This window comes from Melozone crissalis, unplaced genomic scaffold (assembly GCF_028551555.1).
Source record: "Melozone crissalis strain CALT ecotype California unplaced genomic scaffold, PUWL_Pcris_2 ptg000061l_1, whole genome shotgun sequence".
In the NCBI taxonomy this organism is placed as follows: Eukaryota; Metazoa; Chordata; class Aves; order Passeriformes; family Passerellidae; genus Melozone; species Melozone crissalis.
This window is the reverse complement of record NW_026535839.1, coordinates 8,645,951-8,664,682: the sequence shown is the minus strand read 5'-3', so window position 1 is coordinate 8,664,682 and position 18,732 is coordinate 8,645,951. Positions and strand designations below refer to the sequence as shown.

Sequence of the window (18,732 nt, the reverse complement as noted above, 5' to 3'; positions counted from 1 at the left end):
CTTGCTGCAGGGAGCAATCCAGTAGGCTATGGCAAGGAAGGGCAGCCCGATGGAGACCCCAAAAACAGCCAGGAACTTCACAGCTATGGATTGCTGCCGTAGGCCTGAGAGGTTTTCGTACCACATGGTGAGCAATTGCTGCTGGCAGTTGGGGTGAGCAACGAACTGCAAGAAAAGCAGAAACAGAGACATCAGTAGCATTGTCTGAAGAGGAAGAGATTTCAGGGAAAAACCTTCTGAAATTGCCTGTGGAACACAACAAGTTATGTCTTTGTTGTCCATAAAACAAACAGAAAACAGCAAACTAGGCACAGAGGACCCCCAGGTGGTGGCAGAACGTGCATCACTTCTGTTCCTTGTCTTCTCTAGAAGAAAGATATTTTTGTGTGGTTAAAAAGCAGAATATCTGAGCCAAACCCCAAAATCCATCAGTGGTCAGCACTGACAAAATGCCTCTGAGCAAGTTACTTCTTGGGGAAAGAGAGTGAACCCTGAGATTCAGAAAATACACAGAGGGGCTCAGAATCAAGCTGGAAAACACTGTGATGACTTTGCCAAGGCCATTGACACAGCAGCTTAACACAGCACTAACATTAAATTGTTCTATTCACTTTGTAAAGACCAAAAGGGAGCCATTCTGCAGGGCTCTCCTGCAAATTATGAGATCTGGCTGGTATTTTGCTACTTTAAATGCTTTATCTCAAAGTACCTTTCAAAATATGACAGCTCATTCTTTACTGATAGGACAAAGAGACAAATTCAAAAGCAGCAGGGAAAGCTGTGGTGCTCTGGTACAGAAAGTACCTGTTTTGTACCCTGTAACTGGGACTCTTCAGTTTACTGTTCAGAAGTAAAAAAAAAAAAAAAGGGGTAAAAAAAATGGTGAACGGCAGAAAAGTGAAAAGGGCAGTTTCCTAATGGCAAAATTACAGCACCACCAGATCCTACCTAAGAGTTTTATAATAAAAGATTAAACTTTAGTTCATATTGTTCTTTGAGGTGATTGAATTTAGAACGTGGCTATTTTAATCACAAAGAAAAGATAATTAAAATGCAAAAGAATAGAAAGAAAAAATGAAAAATAAATATGTTGCTGGTGCAGCTGATTTCATAAGTAGAACCGAGTGTTTCATTTATTAGTTCTGTGGCTGAATAAATGTTCCTAGGAGGGAAATGTAAAATGCTCTGCTCTTTCAGAGAGTAGAACTTTCTGGAGGTGAAGGGGAGGAGGAAGGGGGTCAAGAAAAAAGGAGAGGAGGAAAGCAGAGGCTGCTGAGGGCTCAGGGGCCGCAGGGACAGGGACAAGGACAGGGTCAGGGACAGGAACAGGGACAGGGACAGGGACAGGGACAGGGACCATGCCCAGCAGCCACCCCTTGCCCTGGATCACCCAGCTGGAAGATTTCAGCCGTCATCTGTGGTTTTCTTGGGACTGAAAACCAGAGAAAATTCTGACTATGCTTTTATCTTCACTACCTGTGAACAATGATCGATTTGGGAACTTAATGGACTCTTTTCGAGATGTTTGCTCAACAGAACTGTTACTGTTCAGGAGGAAATACAGTTGCACAGTAATTAGGATTGCTCTGCAGTAACACTTTTCCTTCATTAATAGCACATTAGCAGCCGTTTTGTGATGAATTAGGCTTTGGGGTCTACATTTCTCAAAAAGAAGAAAAAAAAAAAGAAGATGAGACTCTACCCCTTCTACTGAATAAATCAATCAGAACAAAGAAAATTGATGGGTACTTTTAACCTCCTTTGTCTTTAGAATTTTTTCCTGGAAATATTAACATTTTAATATGTTTTCTTTTAAGCTGCTTTCATGGAAAAGAATGCTTTCAAAAAAAAAAAACAAACAAAAGGTAATTATAAGTCATGAGTCCTAGTCCTTCTGAGCATTTAAAGTGTAAGGCTGAGGTGATGACAGCAATATTACAAGGAGGCATTTCCTAATGCCTAGTGTTTGTGTTTGTCCTAATGCTGCTTGGGCTTGTAATCTTCCTGGCAAATGGACAAAAAAACAAAGTGGAAGGAAGCTCAGTAGAGAATTGATCCCTTTTGCAAATTTTATTTTCGGATATTATGAATTCAACCACACTTGTAGTGACTCATGGGAAGGGAAATGACACTGGTGGATGTGCAGACTTTGGGATGAAGGGCCCAAGCAATACCCTGACCTCCTCCTCCTGTTGCAATTGTTCAGGATTCACTCAAACAAAGAAATTCAGCTGTCCTTGGCAATGAGACAGTCAAAGACTTCTGGTTGGCATTCCAGAGACTTCATCAGACATTTTAATCTGTCCATTTTTTCAATGTGTCTGGAAACAGCTACAATAAAAATACAAGTATAGGAAAATTGAGAAGGAATTGCCATAAAACCCAGTTCAGTGGAACAATTTATTTTGTACAAGGCAATAAAGACAGGCAGAGTGCCATGGAGCCTAGATGGTGCTCATCTGTCTTTGGCCCAAATCCTCCCATTCCCCACAGAACTCAGGATTTTCCATGGCTGGGTCCCCTCCTGGGTCAGGGGTCTCATCAACCCCCATGGACATCTCAGCCCTCACTCTAGACATGCTGCAGACCATAAATAGAGGAAGGTTATCAGATAAAATACCAGGAAAGTGGTCTCTTTAATGTTCTTAGAATGTTCTCTTTCAGTAAAACACAGTGACTAAAGTGACTTAGTGACTTAAAAAAGTGACTTAACAGATTCAAAGGAGAAGAAGGAAAGGAAAGGCTGAAAAGCTTCATCCTCTGCTCCTCCTCTAATAAACTGGGTGCAGTTACCAATAAACCCCCAAAGCATGCTACTGGAGCTAGGACACATGGCAGGATGAAGAAACCACAATCCATACATACCTTGAACAAATCCCAGTACCTTTGTAAACTCCCTATAAATCACTATCAGCCCAGCACAATTGCTATACTGATCCATGTCCCTCTACTGTAAAAGCTGCATGTTAGGGATAATACTGGAGCTATCTCCAGATAAGAAAATAAGTCCAGGGACCAGAAAAGTGTTAAAACCTCAAAAAACCCCAGGGACCAGAGACACATGAAGGCCTCCACCCAGAGAGACGTTATGAATTCAAGCAGAATAGCTGCTGACTGCTTTATCCCATTACAAAGTACAACTAAAATGCAATCAGTACAGGCTTTTTCCACTTTCTCAAGCCCCATGTTGGGCACTAAGAGAGTTTTTCTCCTGGTTTATGGGAAATGTGGGAAAAAACTTCCAAAGGAGTTCCTCTGGAGAGCAAATTCACGTGGCCCCTCCCGCCCACTGGTTGGGAAAAGATTTCCTTGGGGAAAAGTGGAAAGCTCTATTTATTTAACAAGCAAAGTACTCACAAACATGAAAAGATTAATAATATTGAACAATGGAACCTCTTGCTGTTCTGAAGAGATGGAAAATTCAGAAAGTCCTTCTGTGGATTGGAGAGAGAAAAGCTTTTTCATGGGTATGTCCTTGGATTTTCCTGGTCTCTCTGGGGCTCAGGTCTGGTGTCCCAGCTGTAGTGCAGCCTGAGGGGGGCCTGGATGATAGTCCTGGTATTTCCAGACTGAGCAACAGCAGAACAGCTCCAAAAAACCTTCCAGCCACAGCTAACTAAAAAACCTAACTAAAATCAGAGGTGAGTTCTCTCCTGCTCCCTGTCCATGCTGCAGACAATACAGGCAACACAGAGAGCTGAAGCTCTTTGTTTTTGAATACAGACACAAAAAAATTCACGTTTTTTCTTCTCCCCTCCTTTGCTCTTGGATCTAATTTTAAAGGCACAAAATTTATTTCTGGGCTAAACAGATGAATGAAGATATAATTCAGCATCATAAAGTCACCCCAGGACATCATCTTACTCTGATTATCATCATCTTACTCTGATTATTACAAAAATGAGGGAAAAATAAGTCAAGGATTAGAGATGATAAAATGATAAGTTAAAGATCAGAGCATGAATGAGTTTTAATCTGTCACTTGCTTACAGCAAGCAGCGCAGTTTTCATTGTTTTCCCTATCAGACATTAATGAAACACAGAGTGACCCCTTGGGCACTGTCAGCCCTCTCTCTGTCAACATTTCAGAAACTGGTCTTACATCTCCTCAAAGATGTTACATTTAACTTTCTCTCTTCCCTGTAATGGGCACTGACACCAAGGTAAAGATTACACTAAAAATGCTTTGGTTAGGCACTTAGGCATGGAGAAGGACAGAGCTTGAGACAAAAGCTTCAAGGCAGAATGCTTCAAAGCATAATGACAAATGGTGATGTGTGATATTGAATTTCAGAGGGCTGAATGCTGCAGTGCTTTTTCAATGTTCCCATTAAATGCTCTTTTTCCTTTCCTCAGAGCTGGAAAATGAGGCAAGGAGGCTTTTAGGGACAAACTGTGGGTGCTCCCGAGCTGCAGACAAGAAAGAGCAGTGTGACCAGGGCTGTGCAGAAGGGCAGGAAATCTCTGATTGAAATGGAAGCACTGGCAGTGCAGGGGATTGCCTCGCTCCAAAACCAGCCACTTAAAAGCATTGAGTGCTTTATCTCCGGGGCAGAGTCAGGAAGGTAATGCATCAGGATCTGCGGGCTCAAGCAAAATGTTTTGCAGTGCTTCTGCATTCAGAAACCACAGGGGGAGCTTTGCTGGCCCCAGGGCCCTGGATCCCAGTAGATGGCAGTGGATTTTCCTGTGCATACCTCTTGATATAGGAAGGAAATTGTTCTTCCCTCCAGCCTATCACTCACACAGCTTTTTAAGTTAAAAAAGGCTTTAAAAAACCCATAATAAAGTCACACAGCAATCAGCTCAAATAATGAAGGCACCAAAGCAGAATTTTTGAGAGGTAGTGGAAGACTCGGGTAAGTATTGACACCTCCAAAAGCCCTGCCCTGTGCTACAGGGGATTAAATAAGAGGCATGAATATTTATCTGGAATATGGAAAGTGTTTCTTGAAGAGTTCTGTTGGAATTGAAAAGACCCAAAGGAAGAGTTTTACATATAGGAATAAAGAAGGTTTTTCAGAGACCAACGTGGATACCACATTGAGTGATCACTTTTCCACATTTCTATTTAATTTGATGTGTGACAGCTCTCTCTGGTAGCTTAACATGTTATATGCATTGTGGGGAAACACTTCTGAGCTCTTATGACAGAATGAGAGGTTTTCCTTGGCATAGTTGCTCAAAAAAGCAGGAGTTTCACTCCAAGATAAAATACCTTTATATTTTATAAACATATAGAAAATTACTTCTGATAGAAAACACTGCAAATAGAGGGAATTTTATTTTTTAATATTCTATTGTATTGATCGGAGAAAGAGACTGTAATGGAGAGGAGAGGAGAGGAGAGGAGAGGAGAGGAGAGGAGAGGAGAGGAGAGGAGAGGAGAGGAGAGGAGAGGGTCTCTATCTTGGAGAGAAAAATGGTGTCAGCAGAAATAAGGAAACATGGCAAGAGAGCTAAGAGACAGAGGTCAGCCTCAGATGATTGGAATTAATGGTGCAGAAAGAAACCAGTATCTCTTTTATTACTGAAATAATTCCATTTCCCTTAAAAGTACAGAAATCTACCACTGAGGCAAGAGAATGAACCACTTAGACAGGATCATCTCCCTTTGCTAATGCGCCCCACACTGAATAGCCAGGGGCTGTGGCAGGAAGGCAAAACTCATCAGTGGAGCAGTGAAAGCAGATAAAACCCTGCAGATCAGAACCAACACCATGAACCTGGGACTGCAAAGTCCTGAGGTGCTCCTGTCGTGTCCTCTCAGCCTGTGCCTTCCCTGTCAGCCCCATGGCAAACTTCAGTGTGTTTAATCACTGAGTGTGAGCTAAAAAGGAGCTGCACAAATAGACTTTTAGAACATTGGGGATGTCAAGAGACACTGGCAGGGGCAGGGATGAGCAATTTCTCTTTCCATCATGTAGCTGCATTCATGTCCTTGGAACAACCTTTCTGGGTTCATTATTGAGCATTTATCTTTTGATGTAGCTCTTTGCTTCTGCAAACCTTCACTTATTAACACATTTTGGGCTGCAACATGTGCTCACAGGAACCCTGGGCTGGGTGTGCAATGCTTCAAATGCCAGAAATCTGTTAGGGAAAATGCTGACTCAAATGAGCCATCCAAAGGGTTTCAATTGGCACCTTGTGCCCCTGAATTACAAGTGGAAAAGAAGGGGGCAGCAAATGGGTTGCACACAAGGCTTTTCCCATTTTGCCAGCCCTGCCCATGGCAGGAGGGTTGAACCTGGGTGATCCTTAAGGTCCCTTTCCAACCCAAACCACTCTGGGGTTCTGTGCTGTCAGGAGCAGAGGGGCAGTGCTCCTGCAGGGATCCACACACTGGAAAAACCAGGTGGGATCTGGACCACACACATTGGAAAAACCAGGTGGGATCTGGACCACACACATTGTGGGCTCTGGAAAATTCAAAGTACATCAGAATAATCACAAAGGATTCCTGACACCTCCCAGACAAACCAGCCTGAGCTGATCGTGCCATGCTCGTGCTCCCAAAGCCAGGGCTGGGCTGGAAGGGGAGCTGAGGTTTCCGTGGCAGCTTTGCTGTTCTTGAGCAAAACCAGAGGGAAGAGGAAGGGAGGAAAGCTGAGCTTGCTGCACAGGCAGTGCTGTGCTCCTCCCAGCAAAGCCTTCACCAAAGGAGCAATGAAATCATCCTTGCTCAGCAGGGCACTGAACACTGTGCCAGCAAACATTGGCAGGGCTGGGAAAAACTCAGGGAAAGGGCAAAGCAGGTTATTGCTGCTCTTCCTACGAAGGGTCATAAATACCCTGCCATTTCACCAAAGAGGATCAGATAAACTAAGAGGTAAATATATCCCCACATGCAAATTAGAGGGAAAAAAATCACTGAATGTATCAAAACAAAAAAAAAATTTCTTTGCTTTTATAACACTTCTCTTTTTGAAGATTCCCTTGATATTTTAGGCATTTTTAAGACTTGAAGCCTAAGTAAAGGGTCTGCATTTACACTGAATAAAATACTTTTCTTGAGCTGAAACATACTTTTTTGGGGGGGGCAGTACAAAAGGTCAAAAATGTGCCAAAACATTTTTTTTATCCAGTAAAAGACCCATTACAGATTTGTTTCACTTGATGCAGAGCAGAAGATGACAGAGCTCAGAGGGAATTATTGAAGTTTCCTGGAAAACACACAGTGCAGGGAAAGACCAGCACAGGCAGAAGCCTTCTCTGCTCTGTGAACTTCCAAGTGAACAAAGAACTCTTTGTTTTGCACAAGCTATTCTGAGACCTTAGCAGAAGAAGGTGGGATATTCAATATATTTTGTATTTATTTCATGCTCTGGAATGTGAAAAAAATTGCCTTTAGCAAATGCATGTGCTATTAAATTCTGGCAGCTGAAATTGTCAAGGGGTAAATAAAGTTGGAACTTGGTTCACTCTTTGCTGTTGTGGCTTCAAGAGAGGAAAATAAAACTGCAGAAAGTTTAAGAAAGAAATAGAAAGTACATGCCCTCCTGCTAATGAATTAGAAATAACAAGTAAAGTCCCACTCCAAAGACCCATGCTGTGACACTGGGACCTTTTCACAAAAAAATATCTGCTCTAATTGTAGTTAAATTCTATCCATGGCCGCGGGCCCTGTTTTAAAATCACTTTGCACCAGACTAACCTTACAAGAGAGAGCAAAAACAGGTCCAGATTCCTTTGTCCAGATGCAAAAGAAAGATTTTCATGGGTGAGAGAAAATTCAGCTGATCAAGCCTCATTTCAATGGGATCTAACAGCAGCATGAAAGGAAACAGTGCGTGACCAAAGGTCCTCTGAGGAATTGCTGCAGACACCCAGAGAACAGGGAAATGTCCCTGCCCGGGGCATCGCTGCAGCCTTCCCTCTGTCCCTGGGGCTCATTTCGCTGTCTAATGGCATCGCACAAATATTCATGGGGCTCTTGCTCATCCTGCAGATGTGCTCTGTGGCAGGCTTGGTGAATATTCAGACCTGCTGTCTGGAGTTGAGCTTCAGTGTTTTTAAACCTGCAGCAAAGGAAAGGTTTGTGTTTGTAAGCAAGGCCCAGATGAGCCAGGATTATCAGGAGAAAAAGCCCAACTAATTGTGCAGCTTCAGCCTCTGAGTTACATTTAGGGCATAAACCCACAAGTATTTAGAAGAGTTTTAGTAATAAATTGCACCTTTACAAAACCTTTCACATTGATTCCTTCTGAACCAAAATATCTTTGTTATTAGAGCCATTTGGCAGAGGGCAAATACTCACACCAAAACCCAGGATACTCACACATTCCCCAGTTTTATTGAAATCCAATATCTTTGCCCATTAACATTATTGCTCCTCAGCACTGACTGGAAAGGCAAAATTAATGATAATAGTGGAAGGCACTTTTGTTGTTCTCCTGTTAATTTTAGGCCATATGAAATGAAAAGGCAAGCCTGATATGTGTGATGTGTGTAACTAGAAAATGTGGAGTTTACACAAATTCGTTGATTGGTTCAGTTTAAACCTTGCTTTGCCTTTAAGTTTTTTTTATGATTTGACTTTTCTGAGACAAAGATTGAGCTTTTTGGGGCTCAGCATTCTCCTCTAGGGTAGGGAATAAGGTGGTTGGCTCTTTGGAAAACTTCAGTTTCTTCTTCTAGTGGGCTGCATGTTTTCTGAAGAGATTTATTGTTACTGTCTGATTTTTCCTCTTTTTACATATATGAATAAAACTTATCACTGAATTATTTATGTGAAAACAAGAGACTGAATTGCAAGTCCCAGCCTTTAACATTCCAGGATTTTCATATCTGTGCAAAATCAAAACCACTTGAAAATCTTTATCATTGAATTATTCATCTGAAAACATGCCACAATAAACTACCAAACAACAATGTCCCTTTGGTATCTAAAATCAGCCACAGAGGGCACAGAAGGAGAGATTTAAAACATTGTCTATGGGGATTTAGGCAAAGTCAAAACTGGAGTCAGCTGAGGTCAGGTTTGTAGCAAACCATATTAATTGCTCTTTTCTATGGGAATTTTATTATTAATTATTAATAAAGCTAATTTTAATTCCTTTCACCAGTGATGTACATCCATACAATGGTTTTGATGTGTTCTTGTGCTCACTTGTCTGTGTCTTGATGGACATTTAAGACCCTGTGACACTTTGCAAATGAAAATAATTAAGTCTGCATATTACAGTGACCTGGAAATATTGCAGACAATATTCAGGATGGAGAAATGATTCATTGAAACCTTAAGAGGATGGATGTATGTGCAGGAAATAACAAAATGAGATTCATCAAGGAAAAGAAAAGAAATTAAAACATCTAGGAAAAAGGAAATAATCAAAGTCACAGATTTTAGTGGGAGGAAGGAACCTTGCTAATGAAATACTCAGATATAGAAATGCATTTTGTGGGGAAGGGAAGTAACTCCTTCCCTTTCCAATCTCTGTCAAAACATCTGCAACATGCAATTAAAAATCTAAAAAGAAAAATTACATGGATAAGCTCTAGAGTCCAGAATGACCACAGTGCTTCCACTGATATTAAATTACATTTTACAGCATTCACTGGCTCTCCGGTGACAGAAGCAAGAGATACTCTTCTTCCCACCACCCCTGTCCAGGCCATCAATGACTTCACAAGACCTCAGTTACATATTCTTGAAACTAAAAAGTGAGGGAAAAAATTAATGAGGGCTTGCAGAAACAAAAATACAACTTTCTGAAAGCCCTTTTGATTGAGAAGTTCGTTCCTTGAGGCTTCTCATCACATGATAAACCATAACCCTGTCCTGTTCCAGGCCATATCTGTGTCACTGGGGCACTGAAAGGTCAATGTTTGTCCTGTGAGAAATTCCTAAACTGAAGTTGTGGATGTGAATCATTCATCTGGGTTACCCACATGTAGTTTTCCATGGGTGTTCAGGCTGGTGTGCAGGTGTGGCTGTGCCCAGAATCCTGCAGGATAACTGAGAGCAGAGAGATCTCACCCACCATGGCATGTGGCACAGAGACACTCCTTGCTCTCCTGCTGCCAGAACTTCTGGTCACTTCTGGATCTCTCCTGCCCTCTGTTCCCACCTTATTTTCCTGTGTTTCCTGGGCAAAACCCAGGCTGTCCCAGGTAACCTTCCTGAGGATGCTCCAGTGGGGCAGTGGCTGTTACTGCACATTTGAGGCCAAAGCCCTTCAGCACAGGCAGGGCTGGCTCTCCTGGCCTTCTCCTGCTCCCATCCAGGCTGCTGCAGCAGTTAATGAGAGCTGGGACTCCTCATGCCCTCAAGTATCTGAACCATGTGACCAGCACAGTGAAAAGTTATAATCTAATGCAGCCGTGAGTATTCTGCTCAGAGCATCCTCCATATGTTAATTATTAATAATATAGTTATGAAAAAAGTTCCTGTTCCAGTTCTCTCTTAAATAGGATTTACACAGCCATCTGGTGTTCTGTTTAATTCTTATTTTTTTTCCCCAACCCAATTTGTGTGTCTTACTGTTAATTCAATTAAAACTCGTGAAAGAGAAAGGTGCTCTGGCTTTGTGGTGGTTATGGGCAGAGCTGCTGAGAAGACAGAGGTGGGCACTCAACATTTGCAATTAAAAGAAAAGAGCAATGACAATTTTGCCACTGGGAAAGAAGGGAAATGAATGTCCCCTCCTACAGAGGAGCAATGGCTGTACACCTACAGAGAAGCCACAGCTTTATACCTAAAGGTAAATGTTGATACAAGTCCCCTGCCAACATTAAAGAGAGGCAAGAAAGGATCATGTTGGTACAGACTAAAATGAGAACATAAAATATGTGCATCTGTGCAGCTGATATACCGCAGAATAATTTCATTGTAAGACATCAAAACTTTAATTTTCTCACCGTTGGCTGTCCAAGGGTAGTTCCAACCTCTGAACCTCTGCCTCTCAAAAGCAGGAATCATATTCTGGCTTAATTAGAAATGAGTTCACACAGAGAAAAAATGTGTGCTACCCTTACATTTCAAGTAGCTGAGTGAAAACAAATTTGTTTGAATGTTCCAAGAAAAGAAAAAAACCATTACTGTAAAATTTTCAATCAAGAGCACAGTAAGCTTTCAGATGTTGTAAACCTGCATGAGCAGGAGCTGAGGATATCCACGGCCACAGCGCTCACGGTGCTTGGGATCAGAACTTAGCAACTCAAGCCACTTTTGGTCATAATCCACCAAAGCCACCTGTTCTACCTTAATGCTGCTTTTTTATTTTGCCACTTCTGTGAGCAGCTGCTGGACCCCCCCAGAGTTTGGTGTCACTGAGAGAGCTCCCAGCCTCTGCTCCAGTGTCCAGGTGAGCACCTGGGCAGTCTGGCTGCAGCATCACCAGGGTGCTTGGCTGCTCCTCCTGCTCCCCACCCTCCTCCTCCCTGTGCCCCTGACCCTGCAGAGCTGGGAGAGAAAGAAATCTCTAAAAGCATCACTAAACAAACCAGGGGAGACAATGGTACATTTGCAACAATCCCATAACATGGGCAAAAATTTCAGTTCTTGGAAAGAATCCAGGACTCAGTAACTGCTTAAGTGTTTGAAAATTGGTTGTCTTGCTCTTGAAAAACTGTTTCCATTTTGATAAATTTCAAGGAATCATTAAGACAGCTGATCTAAATGGAAAAATGCTTCTGGAAAACTTGGTCAGAGGATATTTGAGTGATTTTTTCCAAAAAATCTTGGAGTACAGAGTGATTATTTAGTTCTTTCAAAAAGTGTGAAGAATAACAGCAATGCACCATTTTTGTAAAGACTTTATAAACTACTGTAATTTTGGGTTTCTCCTTGATGCAAAATATGTAAAAGCAGTGTTTCTTAATTCTTCAAATATCTTTCTATTATAGAAAGTCCTTGAATTAGAGCCTTAAGCGTTTCACCATTCTCTCATATGTGTTAGTAGGATGTTTTGCAGAAGAAAAGAAAAGAAAAAAAGAGACCAACAAATGGAGCCTATAATTGTTGATGCTTTCTTGAATGACTTTACAAGGTTCATCTCAAACTTTGTGAATTAGGAATAAAGATAAGGATCAATAAAACCATGTCCTTTCACTTGACCAGAGAATTGCTTTTTTGAAGTTGAAAATGAATGAGGTAACAGGGGACTTTGATTGGAAACACAGAAGGAAAAATGCAGAGACATTTCCATTAATATAGAAAAAATCCTGCTGTAGGTACCAGCTGCAGGTTTACTGAGCAAAGAAGGTAAGAATGCTTCAGCTCTGAGTGAACACAAGATTTTCCTTAGACACCATAATTGCAGTAACTGCACTGTGTGAGGACAGTGAAGTAACAAAGAAATTTGGAAGAGCTAGAAAGATTTTAAAAGATTTTGCAAAGGCCTGATGAAACTCTGCAGATGCAATTGCTCTTCTGAGGGTGGGAGTCCTTGACATCTTTGCCAGACTCTAGAAATAAAAATGTGATGAAATACAGGCTGCATCAGCAGCTGTAAAAGTAAAATAATGGATATTAAATAATAATTTTCAATGCATTTCATGGTTCTCTGCAATTTTTCATCAAAGAAAGTCTATTGTAGGCACTAAGTATTAATATGGAAATGGGAATTAAGAAGCTAATGGTAGAAATAGATTTTTTAAACATCAAATATTTCTTAAAATTTCCCATGCGAGCGCAAATATTTAGTCTGGATATGAACTTAATGAAAAAATAACTCATAACCACTAACCCCTCTTTCTTTTTTTTTCATTCGTCAGACCATTCTGAAGTCCCTGAAGCTGTTTTGTATAAAACTCCTGCCCAGGTAGGGTCATCCCAGAGCACATGGCACAGGATTATGCTGGGACAGTTCTTGAGTATCCCCAGTGAGCAGACTCCACACTCTCTGGGTGATCTCTTCCAGTGCTTGGTCACATAACAGTAAAGAAATTCTTTCTTATATTCAGGTGGAATTTCCTGGGCATCAGTTCCTGTCTGATGTCTCTTCTGTTAGTTGTAGCACTGAGCAGAGCCTGGTCCATCCTCTGGGCACTCCCTGCAGGCACTGACAGGCATGGATGGGGAATCCTCTCAGGCGTGAGCAGGATCAGCTCCCTCAGCCTTTCCTCATAAGAAAGGTGCTCCAGTGCCTTAATTATCCTTGTTTTCTGCTGGACCCATCACAGGAGCTGCACATCTCTCTTGTACTGAGGAGCCCAGAGCTGGACAAGATCTAGTCATGATGAGTCATTAGCTTTGGAAAAGTGACTTGAAATTTACAGAATCTGTCCATTAAATATGTGTAATACTTCACCCTCCCTCTGACCCCTCGCTGTTATAGGATTTCCTTAAAATGGAAATGGATTTCAAAGCACAGGATTTGTACACATAAACCTAAATATCTCTCAACTGAATAAAAAGCTTGCACCTGAAGTGCATTGCCTCTTCAGGAATTAATTACTGTGTCACCATAACACAATGTCTTTGTTCAGCAAGTGTGACCAACATCAGTCCATTATCACGTCACTGCCAAAGCCAAACCCATTTATCTGAGTGTGTCTGTGTCTCTCACAGGCTGAACTGCCTTGTTTTGGAGTCAGCAGTTAAACACTCATCTTACACATAGACACACACCAGCTGCTGAAAGGAATGTGCTGAAAAGTGCTGACATGAGAGCCATCCTGAAATCCTGCAATTAGTTTAACTGTTGTTACCAGTGCGCAACAAGTTGCTGTGATCCACAAAGGATGCTCAGCTCTCCTGGGCTTAGGAAGATATTTATTAATGAAAAGATCCACTGTACATGACCCCCACTGGTGCTTTAGGTCAATGTTCATGCATTGTGAAAAGCTGCGCATACAGACAGGGTAAGAAATGGGGGAATGTCCCTCTGGAGCCAGGTAAGCCAGGGTGGAAGTGCCCAGAGCAGCACAGCAGCTCCAGCTCGTGGTCTTGGTAGCAAAAGGATGACACAAATTTTCAGGAGGATAAGTGAGCAAAGTAGCACAGGAGAATTCACACATTGAAAAGGCTCAAGGTCCCTTGCAGCTCAGAATGTTCTGTGATTCTGTGACTGATGATTCTCAGGTCATGGATCACTGGGCACTGTTCCATGATGAGGCACTGTGTCTTTTAGATTAGTTCATTTTCTGAAGGAGCACCAGAGCAAGTTTGGCCTCCTGTTACCAAAGCAACAATTTCAATTACTAAGCTTGACCCAGCTTGTTGAACTGAGAGTGAACTGAGATGTTCAGCTTGGTCTTGGTGATGGAACAAAGCAGAGACGCAACATCCTAGGAGAGAATATTTGGCTCTGTGCTACGTGCTCCTGCATGAAAGCATTTAATTTCAAATATGTTTTAAGATTCTCTTTAATTAATGGCTTTCATAACAGGAAAAGACCTTCTCCAGCCAGCACAGTCAAGAGGCAAAATGGAGCAGGTGGTGGGCTTGGGAGGGGAATGAGAGACCAGATGTTAGCTCAAAAATTTGGAATGCTCTTCGAGTCCCATAGCAGGAGCCCAGTTTCCATCAAAGCATATTGTAGGAGCAATTAATTGGGACCACCCAGGCCTAGAATTTGCCAGAATGACATTTTCCATTCACACAACACGCTTCTGTAAGGCTGGCTAGTTGTTTCAAATACTTCTAGAAGAATTTATTTTTCACTTTGCAGATAACCTTCTCCACATTAAAGCAAGTGAGAAAATACAAATCAAGCCACAAGTTGCTAAAATTCTAGGGACAGTCCTGGTCCCACTGAAATCTATCTTTTGTTTATTTTTCAGGAGGCATCAAGGAAGCATCATTAAATGTGAAGACATATGGGACCCAAAGGAGGAGCTTACCTTTTTGACCTCGTATTTAATAGCAAGTTTAATCCTGCTCAGACTCGGCCGGTGGTGCTCAGGGCACAGGTGGATGTTCACATCTCCATTCAGAATGGCCTCCACCTCTTCAGTGTCTCTGCACAGGTCCAGCACCCCCACAACAAAGTCCTTGCATTGCATAGATAACTTCCTATAGTCATTCTGAGGAAAAACAGAAAAAAAAGGTATTAATTTGTGTGTTGGAAAGCTGGGCTGCAAACAGCAAATGAAAGAAAGGAGAGAGAGCAATCGTGAGCAAGGTTACTCCTGCAAAACTGCTGCCTGGAAGAGTAAGAAAGCATTTCATTTACACAGCATGTTGATGGCTTTTCACAAAAGTACAGGAACTCCTCCAGACTTAATTAGCAATGTTTCTACCAGCAGCATAGTTTGCATGATAATAGAACAAGTTTTACAGAACAAGTAAATAATTTCTAGGGAAATTTTGATTTTAAGCAATCAGTTGATGTCTGCTCTCTGTGTGGTGTATCTCTAGGAATGTAAAAATATGGCCAAGAAAAAGGTCCAGCTAACTGGGTAAAATACACAGCAAATTTTACAGTTTAGATTCTTTCCTAGTAATTCTTTCTTTCATAACTTTCAAGAAGTTTCAGACTGGTACAACAAGCTGGAGCATCACACACAGATGTGTTCAAATGAATTATATAGTTGCAATACCAACTTCAGCCTCAAACCTTGGAATTTAGTTAAACTGTCCTGAAAGAGCATCCAGATGAAAATTGTCATACCACCTCTCCAAGAAATGGAACTTCAGAAACTCAACATGATTTCCTGTGAAATAATTTCACTTTGAGAACCCAAATTACACTTACGGGGGAGGAGGTAACCTGTACCTGACTTGACAGAGGACTAGAAGAGCAATTTCCCTAAATTAAATTGTGATTGATTTTCACAAGCTGACACTTAAAAAACAAGGAGAGTGCCACCATCTGAGTAAATGTTGTAAATTAGAACGCAATTAAGGCTACCATTCATATCATAACAAAATGGTGATATTAAAGGCTCCATGCAACAAATAGGAATAATAAGCACAAGACAAGCTCTAACTGATTTGAGAGGTCTTTTCAAATTAGGTTTGATGAGTTAATTAAATTCAGAACCTTATCTAATTAAGCCAGCAGCCAAAAGAAGAAGACAGTTAAACTTGGCTTTGATGAAGTGATAAGGGTAACCTGGCTTTGTGCTTCTGTATTTTCTAAATTATCTATTCTATCATTTACACATAGCAACATATGAGCCTTCCTTGTTACACAAAGATCTCAAAGCACTGTACAAACATTCATTAATTAGTTGGAACAGCACTGTCTAAAATACTTAATTAGAGATGGCTTAACTTCTTTGGTCAGTTTTTCCCCTTCAGAACTGAGATGTTAATGAATTTTTAAAATCAGTTGGTTTAATGACTTTGTCATGGGTTTGAGGTTACTTCTACCATGAATGTGTGTGCATGTCCCAACTTCACTTTTCATGCATGGAAGAGCTGGGTAGAGCACAGAATAATTGAATAACCACAGAATAATAATCACAGGGAGCCAGAAAGCCCCTCAGGGCTGCAAGTGGGGCATTCTCACAGGAAGGGGAAGGAGCCATTTCTGATCTGAGTTTAGGAGAAGGGGTTGAAGACAGCTGGGGAATAGCAGGGATTTTACTGCTGACGCCTCATGCAAGGTGAAACTTGTATGCTTACATCCTCTTATGTATCAAAAAACTTTAGATCTGAGTTTCTCTCTTTGTCCTTTAGTGCTGTAGTCAGACCAGGTGTTCTAATTGTGTTGTTAATGGAGGGGAGCAAGAACCTCAAATCTTCATTAAGAGGAGACATAAAGAGCACAACCAGCAGATCTTTATCTGGGTGAATGCCCCATTGCAGAAGCTGGGGCACCAAGACTTCCATAAATGTGCCAAGCTAGAGCTCGAAGATTTAAGATGTTCTTATGTCTCAGGCAAAATCTGATGGTCCATTTACATCTAAATCCAGTACAAGAGCATTTTGTGGAGATAGATAGGATTTGTGGAGTAAATGTGTTCAAATACAGGGTGAGGTAAAGTCTGAAATGTAAATGAAAGAGATTTTATTTTATGGCTTCAAAGCACTCCTCTCAAAGCAATTCCATGCTTTAATCTTCCCCACACCAAGATGAATTTCAATAAATTGAGAGCTTACCTCTTCACTGAGAGAATAGATGGCCAAACAAAAATATCAGCCTCAAAATAAATACAGAAATAGTGAAGGACAGCAAATATGGATGGATCTGAAAACATGTGTAGGGTGGGCATGAAATGCCTTGTTGCCACAGGTAATGGAGACGCTCAATTAGCTCAGCAGCTTAAAAAAAACCAAGGGTGAGAACTCTGCTGGGCTTTAATACCATTCTCTATGTACTGTTTGCAAAGTTCACAAGCTTATCTCTTAACCAGCACATTTTAATTCTCATCACCACTTCCACATCATCTGAGCAACTAGTTTGTATTAGATTGCATTATTTTCCCTCTTCTCCTTTCTTTAAGGAAAGATATTTAGTAGCAACTAGCAAAGTGCTTCCAAAGCATCTGCAAATGGCAGGTTCCCAGCAGGCAAACTCTATCAAGACCCGACTTTATGCATGTCTCCAACCTTAATGTTTTTACTGATTCTGTACGTTTGTAGGAACTATGGATGATTTCCTCAGTCAAAGGTTTTTACTCTGATTTTTAAGTAGATGCAAGCAGCCATACATCCTGTCCAAGGTACAAGCTGTAGAAAGAATAAAATAAAATAAAATAAAATAAAATAAAATAAAATAAAATAAACTGCTCTACAGCAATTCTGCAGCCAGGCAGGCAGGCATATTACATCTCTCAGGAGACTGCTCATCTGTTAAAACAAGTCTCAAAGATCACTGAACCTGCTGTGTCTTCTGATGATCCCTTTTACAAAATCATTTGTCATCTTTGTTCTGGGCTCCTTAATGCTCACAGTCATCATAGAAAATCCTGATCACCCTGATGGCGAGAACACGCTCAATGACTCTCCTCATGTCAAGGTATTTCTCTCAAGCACACATTATTCTTTACTTAAAAACTGAGATTAATAGAGGTCTGACAGCCAAGCCTCTCCTGATCCTGGCTTGCAATGCCCAGCTCTGGTGACGCAAGCAGAAATTCTGTACCTGCACCTGAAATCCTGAATTGTGAGTTCTGACGCACGGGAAAAATCCCAAGGAAGCCAAGAAGATTTATTTACAGGCAACATCCCAGCTCTACTGGTGTTCATGCCAGCACTGTTTATTTCACACATTTGCCTGTATTTCACACATTTGGAAGCATCCAAGGTGCTGCTTTCCCTGCAGGAAGGAGTGCTGGGACAGTGGATGGGAGGCTGCACCCCAGGGCAGAGATTAGCCAGGGGTGGGAGGAGGAGGTGAAGAAGAACAAGGATGCATTTCCAGATACTTCCTTGCACTGGTGAGCAGTTACAGAACTTGGGGAAATGGCCTGAACCTGTGTCAGGAGAGGTTTAGGTTGTATATTAGAAAAATATTCTTCACCCAGAGGGTGATTGGGCACTGGAAAAGGCTCCCCAGGGCAGTGGTCATAGTACCACAGGTCAAACCTGACGGAGCTCAAGGAGATCAACACTCCCAGGACCATGATGGGATTCTTGGGGCTGCTCTGTGCAGGGCCAGGAGCTGGACTTTGATACCTGTGTGGGTCCCTTCAAACTCAGAGCATTCTGTGATTCTCTGTGGTTCTGGTTACACCAAGGTTTTTGAAGATCACAGCCCTGAGGCCTCCCCTGACTCTGCCAGAGCACAGAGGGGCAGATGGCCACTGTGCCTTGGGGTGCAAAGGGACAGTCCCCACTTCACCACTGCCCTGCCAGCTGGGTCCTACCCCTAAACCAGGCACTTCACGGCCCTG

General features: G+C 41.7%; 1 protein-coding gene across 1 annotated transcript in view; it reads right to left on the bottom strand.

The window, feature by feature from the left end:
• The window catches only part of TRPC7 (transient receptor potential cation channel subfamily C member 7), a 69,735-nt gene that overhangs the window by 27,605 nt on the left and 23,398 nt on the right, over positions 1 to 18,732 (bottom strand). Inside the window, exons 3-4 of the mRNA XM_054288178.1 lie at positions 14,791 to 14,973; positions 1 to 165 (exon numbers count right to left, since the gene is read on the bottom strand). Coding sequence (XP_054144153.1) covers positions 1 to 165; positions 14,791 to 14,973 — 348 coding nt within the window. The remainder of the gene's footprint in view (positions 166 to 14,790; positions 14,974 to 18,732) is intronic.